At 41.4% G+C, this 25,015-nt stretch overlaps 2 protein-coding genes and 1 non-coding gene across 4 annotated transcripts in view; all 3 read left to right on the top strand.

The window, feature by feature from the left end:
• LOC120054618 (E3 ubiquitin-protein ligase UHRF1-like) overlaps positions 1–20,940 on the top strand; it is a 32,596-nt gene extending 11,656 nt beyond the window's left edge. The window contains exons 7-17 of the mRNA XM_039002097.1: positions 2,164–2,350; positions 4,240–4,363; positions 5,414–5,521; positions 5,689–5,793; positions 9,952–10,058; positions 10,530–10,692; positions 15,367–15,504; positions 16,864–16,963; positions 17,137–17,291; positions 19,111–19,209; positions 19,318–20,940. Of these exons, the coding sequence (XP_038858025.1) occupies positions 2,164–2,350; positions 4,240–4,363; positions 5,414–5,521; positions 5,689–5,793; positions 9,952–10,058; positions 10,530–10,692; positions 15,367–15,504; positions 16,864–16,963; positions 17,137–17,291; positions 19,111–19,209; positions 19,318–19,464 (1,433 nt within the window). The 3' untranslated portion in view covers positions 19,465–20,940. The remainder of the gene's footprint in view (positions 1–2,163; positions 2,351–4,239; positions 4,364–5,413; positions 5,522–5,688; positions 5,794–9,951; positions 10,059–10,529; positions 10,693–15,366; positions 15,505–16,863; positions 16,964–17,136; positions 17,292–19,110; positions 19,210–19,317) is intronic.
• LOC120055222 lies at positions 10,087–10,224 on the top strand. Its single transcript, XR_005477676.1, has one exon. It is a non-coding gene; the product is annotated as a small nucleolar RNA SNORA22 (small nucleolar RNA).
• A 493-nt stretch (positions 20,941–21,433) lies between the features above and the next one.
• LOC120054617 (lysine-specific demethylase 4B-like) overlaps positions 21,434–25,015 on the top strand; it is a 79,542-nt gene continuing 75,960 nt past the window's right edge. For both annotated transcript variants that reach the window (XM_039002096.1, XM_039002095.1), the window contains exon 1: positions 21,434–21,551. The gene's annotated coding sequence lies outside the window, so the exon portion shown is untranslated. The remainder of the gene's footprint in view (positions 21,552–25,015) is intronic.

Here is a 25,015-nt window from a genome sequence, read left to right as displayed (position 1 = left end):
TTTTTGTGTTGGGTATATATTGTGTAATTTGTTAGATATTATTTGTTAGATATTGCTGTACTGTCGGAACTAGAAGCACAAGCATTTCGCTACACCTGCAATAACATCTGCTAAACGTGTATGTGACCAATTAAATTTGATTTGAACCAAGACCGTCACGAATCTGCACTCACTTTTTATTCTAGGGCACTCAAACAGCGGTACAGTGAAGCATGGGTGCATTTTTCTTAGGCGCATGTTTCTTAGGCACACTGGTGCTTAGGTTTTAAAGAAGACAAAGGTTAAGAAAACAGAATTCTTATATCCCATAACTCTTTGCAACGATGGGGTAGTTAGCAACGCCGCTGGTCCCAGATTTGTGACGACGTTGTCTTAATCTGTATATTTTCTAACTAGACTGGTGCTCCCAAATTTAAATTCCAGGTCGCACAGCAAAATATTTAAGCGCATATGCGACCAAAATGGTTGCAATTTAGAGCCCTGGTCGTTTGACTGCGTTTAATTTTTTTGCAGGAAATTAACTCCTACACACTAGGCTAGTTATTGGATAAGGCTCATCAGCCCAGCATATTAGAAATCTCTAAAGTTTGTTCAAAGACAATATGTCACAATTTTAGTGTCAAATATTGTATGTGAATAATTGACTTGCACACAATACACCGGTACAGACAATGATGCGCCATAGTTTTTATTTCATCACATAGTCCACATCTCCAGTCTCTGTTACTCGTGTAGAGTCAGTGAGTGCATTTATCGGATTGATTTTCATGAAGGATGAGAGTGCATGTAAAGCACATGCAAAATTGTGAACATTTCCAAGACTCTGCAAGTAGGCTATAGTTTAACTTCTCTGGGGCAGGTGGGACGCAAATGTCCCACCGGCCAATAGCCAGGGAAAATACAGCGAGCCATATTCAAATAACATGATATAAAAATCAAACTTTCATTAAATCACACATGTAAGATACCAAATTAAAGCTACACTTGTGAATCCAGCCAACATGTCAGATTTCAAAAAAGCTTTTCGGCGAAAACACAAGATGCTATTATCTGATGACAGCACATCAGTAAACAAACAGAGTAGCATATTTCAACACTGCAAGCACGATACAAAACACAGAAATAAAATATAAATCATGCCTTTGATGAAATTCTTTTGTTGGCACTCCAATATGTCCCATAAACATCACAAATGGTCCTTTTGTTCGATTAATTCCATCGATATATATCCAAAATGTCAATTTATTTGGACCGTTTCATCCAGAAAAACACAGCTTTCAACTTTCGCCATGTCACTACAAAATATATCAAAAGTTACATGTAAATTTACCAAAACATTTCAAACTACTTTTGTCATACAACGTTAGGTATTTTTAAACGTTAATAATCGATCAATTTGAAGACGGGATGATCTGTGTTCAATACAAAACGAAACCAAACTGACGCAACTTTTTTCATAACATGACTATCTCCAAACATTTACTTCATGTGACCCTCATTTACGATAGCCCTACTTCTTCAGTACACAAAGGAATAACCTCAACCGATTTCCAAGGACTGGTGACATCCAGTGGAAGCGGTAGGAACTGCAAGCAAGTCCTTTAAACATCTGGTGTCTCTTAAAAAACTAATTGAAAAGACAGTGACATCAAACATAAAAAAAATACAAATTCTGAATGGTTTGTCCTCAGGGTTTTGCCTGCTACATAAGTTCTGTTATTCTCACAGACATGATTCAAACAGTTTTAGAAACTTCAGAGTGTTTTCTATCCAAATCTACTAATGATATGCATATCTTATATTCTGGGGATGAGTAGCAAGCAGTTGAATTTTGGCATGCTATTTTTCCCGAAAGTGAAAAAGCTGCCCCCTGCCCTCAAGAAGTTAAGTGGTGTCAGATGTTAGAAAACGACGAGACGCTATTGTTACCATAGAAACTCTGGGATTAATGTAGACTATGTTCATGATGCATAAGATGAATTTTAGTTGCCATGGCTGCACACCAACCTCTTAGACTTAGCGGTTTACAAAGTACGTAACATATTTTGTATGCTTAATTGGATACATCTAATAGACTGGTGCAGTTCTTACAGTAGGGGTTACAGTACCCATTTTAACATTAAGTAAAAAGGTTGACGTTCTCTTTGATCCTGCTCTCTCCAGGGTCAAACGGACCCGAGTGCAAACACTGCAAAGATGACCCCAAGAAGAACTGCCGCTGGTGCAACTGCCATGTATGTGGCGTGAAGCAGGACCCGGACAAGCAGCTGCTGTGTGACGAGTGTGACATGGCATTCCACATCTACTGCCTCAACCCCCGACTGACCAGCCTCCCCGATGACGACGACTGGTCAGTATAGACCCATTTCCCTGCCGCGTCTTGAAAAGTTGCGCGCAGGTTCCGGTTTCAGAAAAAGCAGTGGATAAGATCACATGCAACTTCAAAAGCAGCTTGTGCAAGTTAACACGTAATCAGATGGTTATCGTCTACGTCGCAATGTCATCAGATAATTTGATTATCTAGCGAGCCGACAAGATAAAAATCACAAATGGCGCTAGATAAAAAAAGCTATAGCCACAAAGCTATAGTCATCAGTCTTAGGTGTTTTCATGGTCGTCACTCACTCACTGTTAAAAGAACAATCCACTCAACAAATCTTTTGGTCTTTTTTTCTTTCTTCCACTGTTGATACAGTCCCAAAATGTTTGCATGTCAGCGATCAAGTTTTCAAAATGTAGAACTTTCAAAATGCTAATTCTCATAGCCAGCGTGATGTCTTTTGCATCATATGATGCAAAAATCCCCATACTGGCTGTATTTCTGCCTGCTTGGATGGAAATGGCTCAAATGAAATCATGAAATGACCCTGGGAATCGACAGAACATTTCTGAGAGAATCACAAAACATTCAAAATGCATCATACAGAATTTCATAATACATAAGGTGTCACAGTATCTTAAACTTGATTGCTGACGTGCAAAACATTTTTAGGAGTGTATCAACAGTGGACTAATGAAACCAAAACCTGAAGCGTTTGAGTGGAATCTTTAAGTTTGTCAAGCTCCCGACCTTAGCATAAGCGATCCTGCTACAGAGCTTTTTGGTACCGTTCTTGACGTCTGTAAACACAAAAATTGGTCTATACTACAGTACAGTCTGGGCTGGTATTCTGTCCGTCTCGCTGTTGCCAGCTTCTAGTGCTGCTTATGTGATGGTCATAGTCATGCCGATGTGTCAGATGCCGAGCACTTTCTCGAGCACTTTCTCTCCTCAAAATTGGAGTTTGAGGAGAGAAAGTGATGGTTTCTTCAGGCTGCTTTGTTTTGGCCATTTTGAGTCGAGCGTTATCAGCTTTCTATCGTGAGCACAAGTTAATGGTGTACAAGCACAAGTTCATCGGTGTCTGGCTAGACTGTAAACTCTCTCCTTTCAGACTCATATCAAACATCTCCAATCCAAAATCAAATCTAGAATCGGTTTTCTATTTCGCAACAAAGCCTCCTTCACTCACGCCGCCAATCGCTGAAGCTGGAGACTTACATTTCCCTCACTAACTTTAAACATCAGCTTTCTGAGCAGCTAACGATCGCTGCAGCTGTACATAGTCCATCTGTAAATAGCCCACCCAATCTACCTACTTCATCCCCATATTGTTTTTATTTACTTTGCTGCTCTTTTGCACACCAGTATCACTACTTACACACGATCTGCTCATCTATCACTCCAGTGTTAATCTGTTAAATTGTAATTACTTTGCTACTATGGCCAATTTATTGCCATACCACCTCATGCCATTTGCACACACTGTATATAGACTTTCTTTTTTTCCCTATTGTGTTATTGACTGTACGCTTGTTTATTCCATGTAACTGTGTTGTTTCTGTCACACTGCTTTGCTTTATCTTGGCAAGGTCACAGTTGTAAATGAGAACTTGTTCTCAACTAGCTTACCTGGTGAAATAAATTAAAACTGTCCAAATGACTTTTTGTCAGAACACCCACGGATGCTTGTGTAGCTCTCCCTGGTCTCCATATCTGTGCTACAGTGAAGTGTGGTCTGTTACCTCTGCATTGGTGGAGCTGTCTTCTCTCCTACATGTATTCAGCGGACCAGCACAACTTTCCCGTGCCACTATTAACTCTGCACGTGTGTGATGCAGTGGTTTTGTACTGCATCACACATTTTGGATGTTCTGTTGCCTGCTTGTTCTGATCTGTATTTATTTCAATACCTCTAGGTATTGTCCCGAGTGCCGCAACGATGCTAGTGAGGTGGTGCTAGCAGGAGAGAAACTCAAGGACAGCAAGAAGAAATCCAAGATGGCTTCCGCCAGCTCAACCAGCCAGAGGGACTGGGGAAAGGTAAGGGCATTTAGAAATGGTGCTGTGGGCGTACCTCTTAGTGGAAAAAGTACATTGTCTGAATAACTGTACTTGCTTTCTAAATAGTAGGCATTTTGAGTGTGGAAAAAATGAAGTTTTATGGTATGTGAAATCTTCTAAAATGTAGTACGCTTTAAATGCAAGGCGGTCATACACATTCCGGCTTTTAAATCTAGTTGAATTCATTGCACACTCTTGAGGAAGAGAATCCTTGTTTGAGATCCATGTGTGTCTGACAACAGGTGAGGGGACGCGCTGTGCTAAACTGAAAGAATTGCGGGAATCAACGCAATTGAGCATTAATGATGCATTTTTTTTTTATTTTTTTTTTTTATTTTACCGTTATTTTACCAGGTAAGTTGACTGAGAACACGTTCTCATTTGCAGCAACGACCTGGGGAGTAGTTACAGGGGAGAGGAGGGGGATGAATGAGCCAATTGTAAACTGGGGATTATTAGGTGACCATGATGGTTTGAGGGCCAGATTGGGAATTTAGCCAGGACACCGGGATTAACACCCCTACTCTTACGATAAGTGCCATGGGATCTTTAATGACCTCAGAGAGTCAGGACACCCGTTTAACGTTCCATCCGAAAGACGGCACCCTACACAGGGCAGTGTCCCCAATCACTGCCCTGGGGCATTGGGATATTTTTTAGACCAGAGGAAGGAGTGCCTCCTACTGGCCCTCCAACACCACTTCCAGCAGCATCTGGTCTCCCATCCAGGGACTGACCAGGACCAACCCTGCTTAGCTTCAGAAGCAAGCCAGCAATGGTATGCAGGGTGGTATGCTGCTGGTATGCTGCTGGCATTCTCAATAGGATGAGCTTAGTATGCTGATATTTGTTGCGTACTCCATTTTTTTTTTTTACTAAACGGTGTTCTAAATAATTTTGTACAATTAGTATACAGTTTAAGTAGGCAAGCTAGATTTCAGACACGGCCACTGTCACACTTCTAAACTTGACATAGATTTGTTGTTAGTTGAGTACATTCTTGTGTTTTTACACTACCTCTTCTATCAGGGCATGGCTTGTGTTGGCCGCAGCAAGCAGTGCACCATTGTCCCTTCCAACCACTACGGCCCTGTCCCTGGCGTCCCGGTCGGAAGTATTTGGAAGTTCAGGGTCCAGGTGAGTTGCTGCCTTTTTGCAGTAGGCTGAAAAGGAATGCAATAACTGCAGTCTTTTTTGATAATGTACCCCAAAAAATGAGAAAATAATTTGACAAATTATTTTTCAATGACTAGGTCCTGGTAGGTTGTCCGCTGACATTTTCACTCCTGTTTTTGTTTTGGCAGGTGAGTGAGTCTGGTTGCCACAGGCCACATGTTGCTGGGATCCACGGGAGGAGCAACGATGGAGCTTACTCCCTAGTGCTGGCTGGGGGCTATGAAGACGACCAGGTATTTAGACTATCTTCCATATTGCACATCACAGGAGGCTGCCGAGGAGAGGAAGGCTCATAATAATGGCATGAATGGTATTAAATGTTAAGTTCATGTTTTAAGTATCCCTATATTTCTGTTATTACGGGGCTATCACTCAGTCAAGAGTGCGCATGCGCTGGAAGTCTGTTCGTTGTTGGACCTAGCCTGGAGTGTAATGGCTACCTTGTAGTGTGTTCATATAGTTGAGTAAACTTTGTTAAACTGGAACCTTGTCGTTGTGTCATTTCGAGTTAACATTGGTAGCAGACGATGGCTTCTAACTACAACGTGCCACCTCGCTTCGACGAGAAGAGGTCGTACGAAAGTTGGAAAAATGAACTGGGAATCTGGACACGCGTTACTAATCTGGACGTGAAAAAGCAAGCACTTGCGGTGGTATTATCGCTCGAGGGAAGAGCGAGAGATACAGCACTGGAGATATCCGTTGAGGATTTGAACAAGGATGACGGTATGGGAACTTTGATCACAGCACTGGATTCTGTATTTCTTAAAGAAGAGAAAGACCGTGCCTACGAGGCATATTCAAACTTTGACAGTGTTACGAGAGATATTTCGGTTGCAATGGCGGACTACATCATTGATTTCGAACAGAGGTACAATAGAATGCGCAAGTACGACATGGTTCTCCCAGATGCAGTGTTAGGGTTCAAGTTGCTAGACACTGCTTGTCTAGATGGTAGGGAGAAACAGTTGGCGTTGACTGCTTGTACTGTGCTGACTTTTGCATCTATGAAGTCGGCACTAAAAAGAATATTTGGTGAAAAGACGTCTGTCGCGCCAATAACAGATGGAATGCAAGTGAGTGACGCAGCATATTACACCGAGCAGCACAGAAAAGGCGCCAAAAAGTCACGTTCTCAAGATAACCAGAAGAGGGCGCCATTTCCCGGCACAAATCCACTGGACACATATGGAAGGAGATCGAAATGTGCTATTTGTCAAAGCACTTACCATTGGGTTAAAGACTGTCCTCATAAAAATGAACAAGTTAAACTAACAGAGGAAAATGTAAACACAGAGATAGAGCAGTGTAACATTACACTGTTTTCAAATGAATCTGCTTCTGATACTGAGATTTTTATAGTTGAATCCTTAGGATCTGCTGTGATTGATACTGCATGTACACGGACAGTGTGTGGTGCAAAATGGCTTGATAGCTATGTCAGTGAACTAAATATGAAGGAAGTACAAAATATGATTGACACACCAAGCAACAGAGCTTTCAAATTTGGAGACGGGAGAATTGTCCATTCTACCAAGAGAGTTAAGATACCAGCAAAAATTGGTCAGACTAAGTGTCACATTGAAACAGAGGTGGTCCCTACAGATATCCCCTTACTATTAAGCAAAGCTTCCCTCAAGAAGGCAGAGGCTGTACTAGACATAAAAAATGACAAGGCAGTGATGTTTAAACAACCAGTGACTCTTGAACTTACTACCTCAGGCCACTATTGTGTAAACATTTTAGACAAAGACATCACACAGTGTCCATGCAAAAATGAGATTCTGACTGACACAGAGCACATGAAGATTCTGACAGTCACAGAGAACATGAGCACTAAAGAAAAACACAAAGTATTGTTAAAGCTTTACAAACAGTTTGGACATGATACAGTTAACAGACTTCAAAAGTTACTCAGCAGTTCAGGGAATAATGATGATGAGAAGTACGAGTCTGGAGACAAAGTGTACTACAAACGAGTTGACTGTCAAGAGTGGAAAGGACCGGGAGTAGTCATTGGTCAAGATGGTGTGGTGATATTTGTGAGGCACGGAGGCATGATTGTCAGGGTGCATCACTCAAGATTGCGGAAAGTAAATGATCAACAAGATAGAGGGGCTGTTGCTGAGAATCAGTCTCCTAATGAAAATGACAAAAAGGACACAGTAACAGACACAAACCTACCAGATGTCGCATCCAATGATATGGACACCGAAACTGACATAGGAAATGGAGCAGAGACCTTCAACCATGCCACAGGTAATACTGTTGAGCGTTCAAATGAGGAAAACATTCAACAGCCACATGTGTTAAGAGAACATGGTTGTTCCAATCTGAAAACTGGACAACCTGTTAAATACACGGACAGAGAAAGTGGTATTCCACATACAGCAACCGTCATTGGACGAGCAGGAAAAGCAAAACACAAGAACTGGTACAACTTGCAGTACTCTGAACCAGCTACACTTTCTGGTACAACAGGGTCAGCTGACCTGCCACTTGTAGATAATATCAGAATTGAACCAATGGAAAATCGAGAAAAACAGAATGACATTCAAAATGATGATGTACTTGAAACAAAGGACGTGTCATTTGACTCAGCTAAGCTAGATGAGCTCAGTAATTGGAGGAAAAATGGAGTGTTTGAGGAAGTCAAAGACATTGGCCAAAAGTGCGTCTCAACAAGGTGGGTGTGTACCCTTAAAGAATCCTTAACTGGAATAGTGCCCAAAGCACGTCTAGTGGCTAGAGTTTTTGAGGAGCTGGCTGCTAAAGAACTCCCAAAAGACTCACCGACATGGGCCTCAGAGTCACTCAGATTGCTGATGTCAGTGATCTGCCAGAAAAAATGGAAACTTAATTCCATAGACATCAAATCTGGATTTTTGCAGGGAACAGAGCTGTCAAGGGACATTCACATCCGACCTCCGCCCGAAGCTAAAAGTGAAGGAACACTGTGGAAACTAAAAAAGTGTGTGTATGGACTGGCAGATGGATCACTCTACTGGTACAACAAAGTCAAGGCAACAATGCTGAATACAGGTGGAAAAATGTCACAAGTGGATCCTGCAGTCTTCTATTGGCTTGATCAAGACTGCAATGTGACTGGAGTACTTGCCTGTCATGTTGATGACTTTATCTGGGGTGGCTCACAGACCTTTGCTTCAACTGTGATTCCACACCTCAAAGCTGTTTTCTAGGTTGGCCGTGAGGAGCATGATCATTTTTGTTATGTTGGCATAGAGTTTATTACAGTTGATGGAAAAATACTGATGCAACAGGAGAGCTATATCAAGAATCTTCAACCTATCCACATGGATTCTTCAAGAGCCGTACAAAGGAATTCCCCTCTGTGGAATTGAAGCTGGTCAATTGAGGTCAAAGATGGGACAAATTTTATGGGCTGCGAGACAGAGTAGACCTGGTTTGATGGTTGCAACTTGGCATCTAACACAAAACACGCCACTGTACAAACCATTCATGAGGCAAACAAAGTTGTTCGTAAACTGGAATCACAACAAGTGACGTTAAAGTTTCAGCATGTTGGAAAAGATGACTCTTTGAAACTAGTTGTCTTCAGTGATGCTTCGCTAGGTTATCACTGGTGGGACAAAACGGCACTTCCTACCTGTAGTTTGTGTCACTGACAACTACTCATTAGTTGATGCTGTGAAGTCAACCAAGTCTGTCACAGAGAAAAGACTTTGAGATTAGCAGCATCAAGGAACTTATTCAAGCACAGAGAATCCAGCGGATTCTGTGGTCGACCACAAAGGAACAGCTTGCTGACTGTCTGACTAAAAAGGGAGCATCCGGTCTTGTGCTCCTACAGGCTCTCGCTCCTACAGGCTCTCAGTAATGGAAAGTGGCAGCCTGTAACACAACCCATTTGTAATGGGGATCTTGAATAATACTTGGACCTTTAATTATGTTGTTGATGTTTTATTTGTCTTTAAAGAAAAGGGGGAGATTGTTAAGTTCATGTTTTAAGTATCCCTATATTTCTGTTATTACGGGGCTATCACTCAGTCAAGAGTGCGCATGCGCTGGAAGTCTGTTCGTTGTTGGACCTAGCCTGGAGTGTAATGGCTACCTTGTAGTGTGTTCATATAGTTGAGTAAACTTTGTTAAACTGGAACCTTGTCGTTGTGTCATTTCGAGTTAACATTAAACACATGGAAACATATGTTTGTTCGACACCATTCAATTTATTCCGTTCCAGCCATTACTATGAACCCGTCCTCTCCAATTAAGGTGCCACCGGCGCCTGTGGTGCACATGCACATCTATTACAAGCCCCCCCTCCCCACGCCCAACATTGTAGCTGCAGGGTTGGAACACCGTAAGCATGAAAGGTCACTGCACTAATGCTGGTTTTCAATTGGTCCCAGGATGACGGCAACGAGTTCACCTACACCGGCTCTGGAGGGCGAGATCTGTCTGGAAACAAGAGGACAGCCGAACAGTCGTGTGATCAGAAGCTCACCAATATGAACAGGTTAGTGAGCAAAACTAATCAGATCTCTTTGCACAGAGAACACCCACGGATGCTTGTGTAGCTCTCCCTGGTCTCCATATCTGTGCTACAGTGAAGTGTGGTCTGTTACCTCTGCATTGGGGGAGCTGTCTTCTCTCCTACATGTATTCAGCGGACCAGCACAACTCTTTCCCAAGCCACTAACTTTGTGTATGGGTGATGCAGTAGTTTTGTAAGAGGGGGAAATTGGTGATATGCAGATGGCCGGGCTTATTGGCTTTGCATGTCTGACTCTTTTGAGCACTGGTTTGTGACTGTTTTTAACAATCATTACTTGTTCTAACAATTCACCTTTTTTATTGATTTGCTAGAACGCAATGATTCAAATAGTACACGTCTTATGTTTAAACTGAGTGTTTATTTGATGATTCACAGCAGTCCACAATTTGGTTCATTCAAATGACACTCAATCTTAATTTGCCTGTGACCCAGGGCTCTGGCTCTGAACTGCAACGCATCGTTGAACGAGAAGGATGGGGCCACAGCAAAAGACTGGAAGGCAGGCAAGCCGGTCAGGGTGGTGCGCAGCTCAAAGGGCCGCAAACACAGCAAGTTCAGCCCGGAAGATGGCAACAGATACGACGGAATCTACAAGGTGGGAATTATGTTTTTTTTAATGTTTCATGTGAAATTAAGTTCCATTACGCTTGGGCAGTATACCGGGGTATTTGGAGAAAACCACAGGATGGTTTGGCCGTCAACTAATTATTTGAAGTTAATATATTTAAATATTTGTAGCTACTTGTGCAATACGTAGAGATGAAGCAGGTTCGTTCTTAATTTCACCTGTCACATTACTTTACGAAGCTTACCGTAGTTCCCAAGAACAGTTGAGCCAGTAAAATGTTTGTAAATAGCACGGCGGGAGCTGGTCCATAGCGTTCTATAGCCATCGGCGAGTCTCTGTTGAATTCAATTCACTATTAAATGTTTGACGTCAGATATCTTATGACTTTCTGCCAGAAGTCAAAGAGCTCTGTATTTCTTTCCTGTGCTTCCTGCTAGTGTTTGTTATTTTTATTTATAAAAAAAAAAAAAAAATCAGAACAGCATAACTTTATTAATTTGCACAATTTCTCATTCACTTTCACTTGTAAATGTCCGCGCTCACTGACAATTACATTTGGTAGCTACTAGCTTTGCTTTTATAACTGAGCTGGGTTTGCCTGTCTTAGTTTTTGCTCGTTAGCATTTAGCTAACAGCAGCTGTGATTTCACTATTAGTTAGTAATTTTGTTAGCATTCAGGTATGAATCCCAATGTGCTTTTTTTAGCACCCCCTTGTGTGCTACGCTGGTAATACTGTGAATTCCTGGGATGGGAAAAAGACTAAATGAAAATAAAATGTTATGTCACATGTGCCGAATACAACCGATGTAGGTAGACGTTAGTGAAATGCTTACTTACAAGCCCTTAACCAACAATGCAGTTAAGAAACACCCCCTCAAAATAAGAAATAAAAGTAACAAGTAATTCAAGAGCAGTGGTAAAATAACAATAGTAAGGTTATATACAGGAGGTTCCGGTACAGAGTCAATGTGCTGGGGCACCGGTTAGTTGAGGTAATATGTACATGTAGGTAGAGTTATTAAAGTGACTGCATAGATAATAACAGAGTAACAGAAGCATAAAGGGGGGGCAATGCAAATAGTCTGGGTAGCCATTTGATTAGATGTTCAGGAGTCTTATGGCTTGAGGGTAGAAGCTGTTTAGAAGCCTCTTAAACCTAGACTTGGTGCTCCGGTACCGCTTGCCGTGCGATAGCAGAGAGAACAGTCCATAACTAGGGTAGTTGGAGTCTTTGACAATTTTTAGGGCCTTACTCTGACCCCGCCTGGTATAAGGGTTGTGTATGGCAGGAAGCTTGGCCCCAGTACTGTACTGGGAAGTACACACTCCTCTGTAGTGCTTTGTGGTCAGAGGCCGAGCAGTTGCCATACCAGGCAGTGATGTAACCCGTCAGGATGCTCTCGATAGTACAGCTGTAGAACTTTTTGAGGATCTGAGGACCCATGCCAAATCTTTTCAGTCTCCTGAGGGGGAATAGGCTTTGTCGTGCCCTCTTCACGACTGTCTTGGTGTGCTTGGACCATGTTAGTGATGTGGACACCAAGGAACTTGAAGCTCTCAACCTGCTCCACTACAGCCCTGTTGATGTGAATGGGGGCGTGCTCGGTCCTCCTTTTCCTGTAGTCCACAATCATCTCCTTTGTCTTGATCACGTTGAGGGAGAGATTGTTGTCCTTGTACTACACGGTCAGGTCTCTGACCTCCTCCCTATAGGCTGTCTCGTCGTTGTCAGTGATCAGGCTGTTGTCATCGGCAAACTTAACGATGGTGTTGGAGTTGTGCCTAGCCGTGCAGTCATGAGTGAACGGGGAGTACAGGAGGGGACTGAGCACGCACCCCTGAGGGGCCCGTGTGTTGAGGATCAGCGTTGCAGATGTGTTACCTACTCTTACCATCTGGGGGGCGGCCCGTCAGGAAGTCCAGTATCCAGTTGCAGAGGGAGGTGTTTAGTCCCAGGGTTCTTAGCTTATTGATGAGCTTCGAGGGCACTATGGTGTTGAACGCTGAGCTGTAGTCAATGAATAGCCTTCTCACATAGGTGTTTGTTTTGTCCAGGTGGGAAAGGGTAGTGTGGAGTGCAATAGAGATTGCATCATCTCTGGATCTGTTGGGGTGGTATGCAAATTGGAGTGGGTCTAGGGTTTCTGGGATAATGGTGTTGATGTGAGCCATGACCAGCCTGTCACAGCACGTCATTGCTACAGACGTGAGGGCTGCTGGTTGGTAGTCATTTAGGCAGGTTACCTTAGTATTCTTCGGCACTGTGTTTGTCTGCTTGAAACATTGGTATTACAGACTCAAGACGGGGAGAGGTTAAAAATGTGTCACGATAATTTTCAATCCCAATGATAATAACAATCAATCAATAGCTTTGACCAATTCCTGAGGTTTGTAAGACCATGGGTTTAATAATAATTAGTCACTCAGCTTATGCAAAAGGCTAGTACAGTTTATTCAGAGAACGTTCTAAATCCATTATACAAAGACATCCATTTTATAGCTGCGCACATACTTCCACACAAACAGTAGGTATCCTACGCACATACTTCCACACAAACAGTAGGTGAGTTTTATCTCTATAGTTCTCACCACTGTATCGCTGCCCAGCCGACAGTTCCATTCCCCCGAGATTAGGGAAACCTTGGGAAGTACTCCCTGTCCTCATAAGTTTTCTCAGAGTTCCTGCCAGGTCGGTTCAAACAGTTTAATTGTTCTTCGGTATTTTCTTAGGCACACACACATTTCTCTCTCCCAGTCCAACCTAATTGGACTTATGTTTAATACTTTAATTATTCCTTATACATGCTACATAAACTATACTCCCTAATGGTTATGTTTCAGGGTAGAATTATTTCATCATTCTTTAAACATATCAATTATTTTCTCAATGTCAGTGAAGACACTTGCCAGGTTGTCAATGGATGTTCGGAGTACATGTCCTGGTAATCAGTTGACCTGTTTAAAGCTCTTACTCACAACGGCTGCGGGCAGCGTGATCACACAGTCGTCCGGAACAGCTGTTGCTCTCATGCATGTTTCAGTGTTACTTGCCTCGACACGAGCGTAAGTACATTAGCTCGTCAGGTTGGCTCGTGTCGCTGGGCAGCTCTAGGCTGTGCTTCCCTTTGTAGTCTGTAATAGTTTTCAAGCCCCGCCACATCCGATGAGCATCGGAGCCAGTGAAGTATGATACAATCTTAGTCCTGTTTTGACGCGTTGCCTGTTTGATGGTTCGTCGGAGGGCATAGCGGGATTTTTTTTATCAGCATCCGGGTTAGCGACAGCTCTACCCTTTTAGCTCAGTGCGGATGTTGCCTGTTATCCATGGCTTCTGGTTGGTGTATGTACGTACAGTCACTGTGTGGATGACGTCATCGATGCACTTATTGATGAAGCCAATGACTGGTGTACTCCTCAATGCCATCGGACGAATCCCAGAACATATTCTAGTCTGTGCTAGCAAAACAGTCATGTAGCTTAGCGTCTGCTTCATCTGACCACTTTTAAAAAAATTGAAAGTCACTGGTGCTTCCTGCTTTAATTTTTGCTTGTAAACAGGAATCAGGAGGATAGAATTATGGTCAGATTTGTCAAATGGAGGGCGAGGGAGAGCTTTGTACGCGTATGTGTGTTTTGTAAAGGTGGTCTAGAGTTTATTTTATTTTTCTCTTTTCCCCCTCTGGTTGCACATTGAACATGCTGGTAGAAATTAGGTTAAACGGATTTAAGTTTCCTTGTATTAAAGTCCCCGGCCACTAGGAGCGCCACCGCTGGGTGAGCGTTTTCCTGTTTGATTATGTCCGTATACAGCTCATTGAGTGCGGTCTTATTTCCAGCATCGGTTTGTGGTGGTAAATAGACAGCTACGAGAAATATAGATAAACTCTCTTGGTAAATAGTGTGGTCTACAGCTTATCACGAGATACTCTACCTCAGGCGAGCAAAACCTTCCTTAGATATCGTGCACCAGCTTTTGTTTACAAATATACATTAACCGCCACCCTTTGTCTTACCAGAAGCTGCTGTTATATCCTGCCAAATGTATTTATTTTTTTATTAATAAAATGAACCTTTTATTTAACTAGGCCAGTCAGTTAAGAACAAAGTCTTATTTTAAATTGACGGCCTACACCGGCTAAACTCGGACGACGCTGAGCCAATTGTGCGCTGATCTATGGGACTCCCAATCACGTCCGGTTGTGATACAGCCTGGATTCGAACCAAGGTGTCTGTAGTGATGCCTCTAGCACTGAGATGCAGTGCCTTAGGCTGCTGCGCCACTCAGGAACCCAGTAGTGTATAATCCGCCAGCTGTATGTTATTCATCTTGTCGTTAAGCCACGACTCGGTCAAACATAAGATATTCGTTTTTAATGTACATGCTTTTAGTTCGTCCACTTTAGTAATCGCTCTTCAGATGTCCAGAAGCTCTTTTCGGTCATAAGAGATGGTAGCAGCAACCTTATGTACAAAATAGCACGGTTGGTTAAGAGCCCATAAATTGGCAGCCATGCCCTCCGGCGCCATGGGATACCGTCCAAGCCTTGGTTCCATATGATCCTCTGTAATGTAACCCTATTAGCAATTTACAAGCCTGTATCCATTATGTCTTGTTTCTATATTAGTCGCATATTAATAACAAGTGTAAATGGCATCTCCGTTCCATGCTGACTAACCAAAATGCCTGTCTCCTTTCCAGGTGGTGAAATACTGGCCAGAGAAGGGCAAGTCTGGCTTCCTCGTCTGGAGGTATCTGCTTAAACGAAATGACGATGAGCCAGCGCCATGGACCCGGGACGGCAAAGAACGCATCAAGAAACTGGGACTCACCATGCAGGTAAAGCGACATGGATCGTCCATTAAAATGTCCATTATGTAGCTTTTTCGGCGACCTGACACAATTTACATAGAAATGTGAGTTATAGATCTCATTCTCATTGACAGCAAGTCTTAATTAAATTTTTCAAAGAATGTCTTTTGGTTTTGTACACCAGCTGAAAAATGTGTTTTGTGATTTGGTGTTCAAAACGTTTATTAGGAACACACCTCTTAGTACCAGGTCGGACCCCCCCTTTGCCTCTAGAACAGCCGGAATTCTTCAGGGCATTTTACACGGTGTTGGAAATGTTCCACAGGGATATTGGTCCATGCTGATGCTATGGCATCGCACAGTTGCTGCAGATTGAACGGCGGTACAGGCATGTTGTGAACATCTCATCTCTAAGATACTCTATTGGGTTGAGGTCTGGGGACTGCGCAGGCCACTCAAGTAAACTGAACTCACTGTCATGTTCCAGTTAACTTTTTTCAGCTCCTCAATTGTCCAGTGTTGGTGATCGTGTGCCCACTGGAGCCGCTTTTAGTTTTTATCTGATAGGCGTAGAACCCGTTGTGGTCTTCTGCTGCAATCGCCCATCTGTGACAAGGATCAGGTTGCGTGTTCCAAGATGCTGTTTTGCACAGCACTGTTGTACTGTGCCGTTATTTGTTGCTTTGTGGCCCGCCTGTTAACTTGCACGACTTTTGCCATTCTCCTTCGACCGCTCTCATCAACGAGCTGTTTTTGCTCACAGGACTGCTGCTGACTGGAGTTTTTGTTCGTTGCACCATTCATCGGTAAACCTTAGCTACTGTCGTGTGTGAAAAGCCCAGGAGGGTGGCCATTTCTGAGATGCTGGATCCGGCGCACCTGGCACAGACGATCATATCACGCTCAAAGTCTCTTAGGTCACCCGTTTTGTCCACTCTTGCGTTTTAATCGAACAGTAACTGAATGCCTCTGCATGCTTCGTAGCAAGACACGGTCACGCCGCTGTCTGTAGGAGTGATCAATTGAACGGGGTGGTGTATCTAATAAAATGTCCGGTGAGTCATGGTAATAAAAGTACTGAACATGTTCGCTAACTATTTAAAGATGGCGAACAAGCTACAGGATGAGAGAATTGACGCAGGTATAGCCAACGCTACCGAGCTATTTATTTTTTACGAATTGGTACTTGGAGTCAAATCAATATCGTCATAACTATAATTTTATAGATTTTAAGTATTTGTTATAATAATATTGTTTATCCCAACTACACAACGGTTTAGATTGTACCATGATTCACATACATTTCTTGTTTTGTGACTAACTGAAATTAGGTGAACATGATTATGCAGTTTAAGCTCTTGTTTTGAGGAATATGTTTGGTTTCAGTATCCAGAAGGCTATTTGGAAGCCCAGGCTGCCAAGGAGAACGAGGAGGTAACTGAAACACCCACCAAAGGGAAGCGGAAAAGAAAGTCTCAGTCTAATGGTGAGTGACTTCTTCAAAGTAGCTCTAGAATTATCTTTAACCACACAAGACACTGGTAAATTTCAGATTTCCAACTGAGAATACAGCTGCAAATGTTTTAATATAATTTAACAGGCTATCCTGTGTTAATTTCACATGTCTTCTGACACACTGTGGTGGTCTTTTTGTTGCAGAAGCTGAAGAGAAGTCATCGCCAGCCAAGGGCACTCCCAAGAAGATGAAGTTGGAGGCTTACAAACTGAGCAAAGAACAGAAGGCCTGGATCAAGGACGACGAGCCCAACAGGAAGGTGTGGGACGAAGCCATGGAGTCTCTGGCCCTTGGCCCGGTAAGAAAAGCCTTTCCAGATTTCACACTATTGGAATTTATGCTGATGCAAAGCCAATTGTTCTTTGTTGTGACCATCTGAACTAGGGTTATCACGATACCTGTACCACGATACGACTAGACCTGATTTTCCTTAACAAAGCAATCTAAACTCTTATGTTCCTTAAAATGTATTTAAAAAATTTTTTTTAATGTAAAATATTGTGTGCTGTAGCTTGCGAAATAAACACGTGACTGGGTGATAACAAGGCTGTTTGTTTCCATCATTAGGACTGTTCCTCAAGTGATTAAGTCTTGCGATACTGCTATCCGTAGAACCCTAATCTGAACCTTAGAATGCAGCCAGCATTGGTGTTGTTGTAATGCTAGTTCTTTCGATTATCTTCATCACTACACCAATATAAGCTTAGGTGGTGTATTAAAGCATGCAGGTAAAGCGACATGGATCATCCTGTAAAATGTCCAATATGTAACTTTTTTGGGCGACGTGACTAAATTCGCATGGAAATATGTGTTATGGATCTGTCGTTCTCATTGAAAGCAAGTCTAAGAAGCAGTAGATCTGTTCTATATGCGCTATTTCTATGCTTCCCATTTAAGTTCAATTTTTGTCTTTGTTTTGTGCTCAAGATGAAAATACAATAACTTTGGTTATGGAAAATATATTTCACAGCAGTTTAGATACGGTGTACAATGATTCTCTACACCAGGGGTCTCCAACCTTGTTTTTACATTTTTTATGATGGTTAATTATCAATATTTGGCCTGACAGGCCCCATTTTCTTGTTTTTATTTTTGGTGGTTTGGGATAAACATTTTACTCAAAATTACAATTATTCATAGAGGAACAACAAATGGATGTTCTGAGTCCATGTCAAATGCTTAAATCACATCAAAAGACAATTTGACGTATGTAAAAACAAATTCATTTGGCTTTGCGTAATTCCCCTTTAATTGTAAATCTAGAAAGAGAAATGTGTCGGTTTTGTGATGTTTCTGTTGGGCCTACTGCTGCGTCATGTCATGGCAGAGTTTGTAAAACAATGGCCGCCCAGTTGATACAAAATCATAATATAGTTCTCAGGTAAGCCTACTCTGCAGTTACCATTTAATTAGGGCTCAAGTGGCGCTGAGGTCTAAGGCACTGCATCTCAGTGCTAGAGGTGTCACTACAGACACCTTGGTTCGAATCCAGGTTGTATCACAACCGGGCATGATTGGGAGTCCCATAGATCGGCGCACAATTGGCCCAGCGTCGTCCGGGTTTAGCCGGTGTAGGCCGTCATTGTAAATAAGTTTGTTCTTAACTGACTTGCCATATTTAAATAAAAAATTTTAAAGTTTTTGGAGAAAGTTTGTCTGCCCACAAGACGGTTATCATTAGCATTGCTAACTGGCTACATAAGGAGTGGTAAACAAACGCGCGCACCAAACAGACATGCAGATACTGTTACGGTTAGCTTTTTTTAAGCAAATAGTGGTTAACCAGGAGTGGGATAATGTCAATGTGGATATGTTTGGCAAGTAGCTGGGAGCTTTGTGTATATGACAGTTTGTGATGGAACAAAATGGGGGAGAAAAATACATGTACTTTCAGAAATGCTTGGCGAGGTAGTCAAAGGTGGATCTACCTGTTGGAGACCCCTGCTCTCTACATTGCTTGTTTTGTCACAAACTGAAATTAGGCTAACAATTAAAATTTTAGCAACCAGAAGGAAATGGCATGCATTAAAATACTTTTTGGTTTTTCAGCTTCTGAATGGCTCAATTGCCTCACTTACTATGGTTTGGGTACTTAACAGTTATTTTTGCGTTTCCAGAAATTCCTGAACAAAGTTGAGGAGGTTTTCTTGTGTATATGCTGCCAAGAAGTGGTATTTCAACCTATCACCACTGAGTGCCAACACAATGTCTGCAGGGTAAGTTGATCTTTGCTAGCCTTGCACTGAGATTTTTCCTTTCCATCCATTAAGAGCAATACAAATTTAGCAAGAGGTATTGAAAGGTGCATTTTTCATTTATTTTAGGAATGCCTTCAGCGGTCTTTCAAGGCAGAGGTGTACTCTTGCCCAGCATGCAGGCACGATCTGGGCAAAAACAACCCAATGAGTGTCAACAAACCCCTCCAAGCCATTCTCAACCAGTTCTTCCCAGGATACAGCAGTGGACGGTGATAACTCGTTCCAGCTGCTTGACCAGCATGTGGACTACATGAACTATGAGGGCAGTTAAGCAGTAGAGGCAAAAAAAAAAAACTTTTCTTAATATAATTAGCAAATGTAAAACGCTGTCTGTTTGGTCGCTGAAATGCCACCCCATCTTCTCCGGTCCTATTTGTAATGAACTGTTGCTATGAAACTGCCTTGATCAAATGTATCTAACGTTATTCTGTAACAATGCATTTTAGCTTGACTTGCCAAAATCAATACACAAGTTTAATTCCTTCAAGCACATGCAGTTTTCAGATGTATACGATATGGATACTTCGCAGAACATTTTGTAATAGATGTTAATCAATTGCATACATTTCTATTTAGAAAACACTCCCTTTATAGAATGTATATTTTATCTTCTGTTTTATGTCCAATAGTACTGTTCCTAGCTCATGTATTTCATAAGCGAAGCACAACTGATAAATCCATTACAACCCTGTTTTGAGAAAATGTCCTCCATATCCAGGGCTTGAGTTAATGTCCTGATCTTAGATTGTGCCTGCCATCGCTCAATGGCTTGTTTTACATGTAGCCACTGCTTGACTGTCTAATGTAGCATCGTGTGTTGCTGCATCCATAACTTGTGCTTCAGTACATGACTGTGGGCTATAATAGAAGGAATGATGGGTTTGGATTTGATATTGAACCTTAAGGTTTTTTATTTTCTATTGAAATTATTTAGTTGTGGTGGATGTGATCATTTTATGTGTTGAATTAATTAACATTCCAGTAATGTACGTACTTTAAAATGTATGTTTACTCTTTCCGAAACCTTTTTTCATTTATTTTGCCATGTGTAATCTGATGGCGTTGCTGAACATTTGATTTAAATTTGAGCAGAGCAAAAATACTCCACAGAAAAGTATACCTTTCACTAATCTATAAAATGGCAGGTTTTTCTATTTTGTAGTAATTATTTCCTAATTGTAAAATGTATTTCACCTTAACCCTTTAACTGTGGTCTAAGCACACGTTTTCCATCTGAACAAACCCAAAGATGTAAAACCTGTAACCATTGTAGGGATGAGCACAATTTGGCGTTTAGGTGTGCCACAACCTTTTGATTCATGGCAGGGCTGTGGAAAACATCTAGCTCTGTTGAACTTGACCGTAGTGGTTCAACAGAAAAATATTTAAGATCCAGAAATGTAATTTAGCTCAATATCATATCTGATGTTTTATTGCAAAATGAATGCCAGTAGCTGCAGATGTTAGTAATACCTCAAATATTTACATTTGCATAGACTGGAAATGTATATTTTCAAAAATTGTATATTTTTAGCACATGTTTAAGTTGTTTGTAGTTTTAGAAGTAACTTCCTTGCACATGGTTTCCGAAGTGTAGAATTTTCCAATACATCTTCAACCTTTTTTATAAAATTGCAAAATTGAAATGTTACTGAGATATAAAGAATATAAATGGTGCCTTTTGTTAAATATTATGATTACTGTCGTTTTTATTACAATAAATGCATAGAGAACTAAGCATGTCCTTTTGAAAGTACCTATTCGTTATGCTGCCACATCTTACAATACGTTTATGGCAAGCGTTGCCTGGCTGAAATCCATAGGTTCTCTGCCATTTATAAAAATATGTACACGTCTTTCTTTTGTTGTAAAGGATGCTGCACTTCTATTAATAACATGGCCCCTATTTCGATCAAGTGTAAATTTCTTCAGAGAAACACCGTTCAGAGGACTTTTGTTGTACACATTTATGTAAATCTGTTTTTGGTAAGTTTTGATATTGCAAAATGACGCTTCCTTCAAGTTAACCCCTTCAAAACCGGATGTTGATTTAGCTCTTGCCATTGGTTCATCTATCCATCTATCAACGAGATCAGCCAAATAAAACCATTTAACGTATCCAGTGAATACCTACAAACGTGGTCTGGCCAATCATTGAGCTGAAGCTCGAGAAGGAGGCGTGAGGCCGAGCTCGTCTGTGTGCAACCAACTAGCTAATGCTCAACGGTAATCGATCGTGTGGAATTTACAAAACGAGAAATCGATTGAGAAAAATAAAGGAGAATAATTTGCTGCGGAAGGTAATGTTGAATGATTTGCTTAATTTTTGGGGGATCAATTGCACTTGGATACAAATGTTATTTCCGATGTGATCTAAACAGTTGTAGCTAGCCTAAGCCAGCAGCAGCAATGGTGGTGGTGGTGGTTGTTTTGTTGACTTTTATGGAATGGGGAAGGCGGACTGTGACTGTACGGGTTGTAGTGTACAGGCTGTCAACATTCAAATGAACTCATAACCGGCCATTCGACACTTAACGTTTGAGAGTTTACCAACAGCTGACATTTGTGTTTTCTTACACGTAGTGTAAGAACACCAATTTTAGCTAGCAAATATAGCTGTAAGAAATGTCAGCTGTGGTTTGCTAGCGCCAGGTAGCTAACGTTAGCTTAGCTTTAATTACATATCTCTGGCACCAAGGTAGCTAGCAATTAGTGCTTACACGAGTGACCCCACACAATCGTTTTTGATTGATCCATAGAATGTCATATTTTGTTTCTGAACCACGGTTCATTCTGAGTATCGAGTTTGCTAGGTACGTCACGACGGTCATCATACTCATTCACGCGAGCTATTTCTGCACGTAGCTAGTTTTCGTCTACCTTGAAAGACGTGCTAGTTATGCTAGCTAACTAATGTTACAAATAACTCAAGTTCACGATACTATTCATGTCTACTTTCAATCTCTTTGATACGTTTGCCAGTTTAGTCCGTGTGTTAATGCTAGCTACAACTTTTAGCTCTAATATGTGTGAAGCTAGCCAGTCAGAAAACGTAATTGGCTTTAAGCTCCCCAGTTTTTTTCCTCCTTTTTATAGTCAGCTGTAACTGCTGTGCGTGTCTCCTGTCATACCATACCACATGCAGAATTTAGAAAAGTGTATGAGTGAATTTAAGAACAAGGTTAGTGAGTGCTCTTCAATGTCGTATCTCCATAGTATTTACAATCAAAATGAAGAAAAAAATGTAATGTATAGTAATAACATCACAGAGTTCTAAGAAGTGACAGGATAAAGTGTTTTGATTCTAGATTAAATGTTCTAATTAGTGATGCACCGATATGACATTTTTGGCCGATACCAATATCCAATGTTTTCCTTGACAAAATGATACCGAAAACGGATATACATTTTTTTTTTGCGGCCTTTTAAGCATTCTAGTACAGTTAAATAGTTAACACGGACACAGCGGTCTAAGGCACTTCATCTCCGTGCAAGAGGTGTCACTACAGTCCCTGGTTCGAATCAAGGCTGTATTACATCCGGCCGTGATTGGGAGTCCCATAGGGAGGCACACAATTGGCCCAGCATCGTCCGGGTTTGGCTGGGGTAGGCCATCATTGTAAATAACAATTTGTTCTTATCTGACTTGCCTAGTTAAATATAGGTTACACACACACCACACTGACCAAAAGGTTATTTTGTTGGCATTTACGTATGTCCCCATTACCAGTAAAACATAATCAATACCTTTTTCTTTCACTTACTTGCTGTGCTGTTTCGTTGTTCATTTGTTCTGTCATTTCATTCTCAACCAGGATTTCTATGGAACACCGTTTGGGTCTTTGCGTGTCAAAAAATATACTATTTAACATGTCAAATAAGCTTGTTGACTAATCAGGACCTGAATATGACTGCACGTCACATAATTAGTGCTTTAATACATTTTTTACGTAGTTATTACACATTTATTACACGATCACTCGTATTTCATGTCACGCCAATTCATCGATACGTATGCTATGATGCTGGTAAAGTTGTCTCGCAGCTAGCTAGCTCATGGATGCAAACAATGTTCTTCCGCAAAAACATAGCAAAACGACATCTGTTTCAGTAGCAATAGTTAGCTAGGTAACTATATAGCGAGGTGTCATCTAAAATAACCCTAATTTATAAGACAGTTATTATTTGATCTATGTGAAGCTAGCCACAATAGTGGACTTTGCGGTTTGCCTTCAAAATAAAATTATGGCATAATTTTACTATTTGTATTAATTTGTGTCAGTGACATACTTTTATTTTGAAGGCAAACCGCACATTCCACTATTGTGCCTAATCCTTATTGTGGCTAGCTTCACAACACAACCCGGTCCGGTCGAGCATCACTAGCCAGATGGAGCTAGCTGGCTGCTTATAACGTTAGCTTTGGGCAACAGGGTTAAGTAGCTGGCTAGCTATTTATTTTCATGAATTGAAGTTCAATTTCAATAGGCGAACAAAAAGTGGCAACCTAGCTAATACTTACTCACAAGGATTCCTAAATCATTGCTAAGAATAATGAAAATTACTGCAGTTTCTACTGGTCATTGTTTTCAGGCTGGTTGTATTGTGCTAGTTAGGTACCAAGCTAAAGCTAGCTACCCCAGAAGTTGCGGTCGAACAAATTATGCTTTATTACCAACGCGGTATTGTAAACACATTGTTCGTGGCCGGTGTTTGCTTGTTTGCAGACTTTAAACTACACATCAGCTTTAAACTACACATCAGCTTTAAACTACACATCAGCCGATACCGATGTTGGCATTTTTAGCTAATATCTGCCAATTTGGATATGTTCACCGATATATCGTGCATCCCTAGTTCTAATACAGTTGAAGTCAGAAGTTTACATACACTTCGGTTGGAGTCATTAAAACTCATTTTTCAACCACTCCACACATTTCTTGTTAACAAACTATAGTTTTGGCAAGTCGGTTAGGACATCTACTTCGTGTATGACACAAGTATTTTTTCCAACAATTGTTTACAGACAGATTATTTCACTAATAATTCACTGAATCACAATTCCAGTGTGTCTGAAGTTTACATACACTAAGTTGACTGTGCCTTTAAACAGCTTGGAAAATTCCAGAACATGATGTCATGGCTTTAGAAGCTTCTGTTAGGCTAATTGATATCATTTTGATCAATTGGAGGTGTACCTGTGGATGTATTTCAAGGCCTACCTTCAAACTCAGGGCCTCTTTGCTTGACATCATGGAAAAATCAAAATAAATCAGCCAAGACCTCAGAAAAAAATTGTAGACCTCCACAAGTCTGGTTCATCCTTGGGAGCAATTTCCAAACGCCTGAAGGTACCACGTTCATCTGTACAAACAATAGTACGCAAGTATAAACACCATGGGACCACGCAGCCTTCATACCGCTCAGGAAGGAGACGTGTTCTGTCTCCTAGAGATGAACGTACTTTGGTGCAAAAAGTGTAAATCAATCCCAGAAGAACAGCAAAGGACCTTGTGAAGATGCTGGAGGAAACAGGTACAAAAGTATCTATATCCACAGTAAAACGAGTCCTATATTGACATAACCTAAAAGGCCGCTCAGCAAGGAAGAAGCCATTGCTCCAAAACCGCCATAAAAAAGCCAGACTACGGTTTGCAACTGCACATGTAGACAAAGATCGTACTTTTTGGAGAAATGTCCTCTGGTCGGATGAAACAAAAATAGACCTGTTTGGCCATAATGACCATCGTTATGTTTGGAGGAA

Source organism: Salvelinus namaycush, chromosome 10, assembly GCF_016432855.1.
Source record: "Salvelinus namaycush isolate Seneca chromosome 10, SaNama_1.0, whole genome shotgun sequence".
Lineage (NCBI taxonomy): Eukaryota > Metazoa > Chordata > Actinopteri > Salmoniformes > Salmonidae > Salvelinus > Salvelinus namaycush.
The sequence above is the reverse complement of the archived record's forward strand: the minus strand, read 5'-3'. Positions and strand labels throughout refer to the sequence as shown.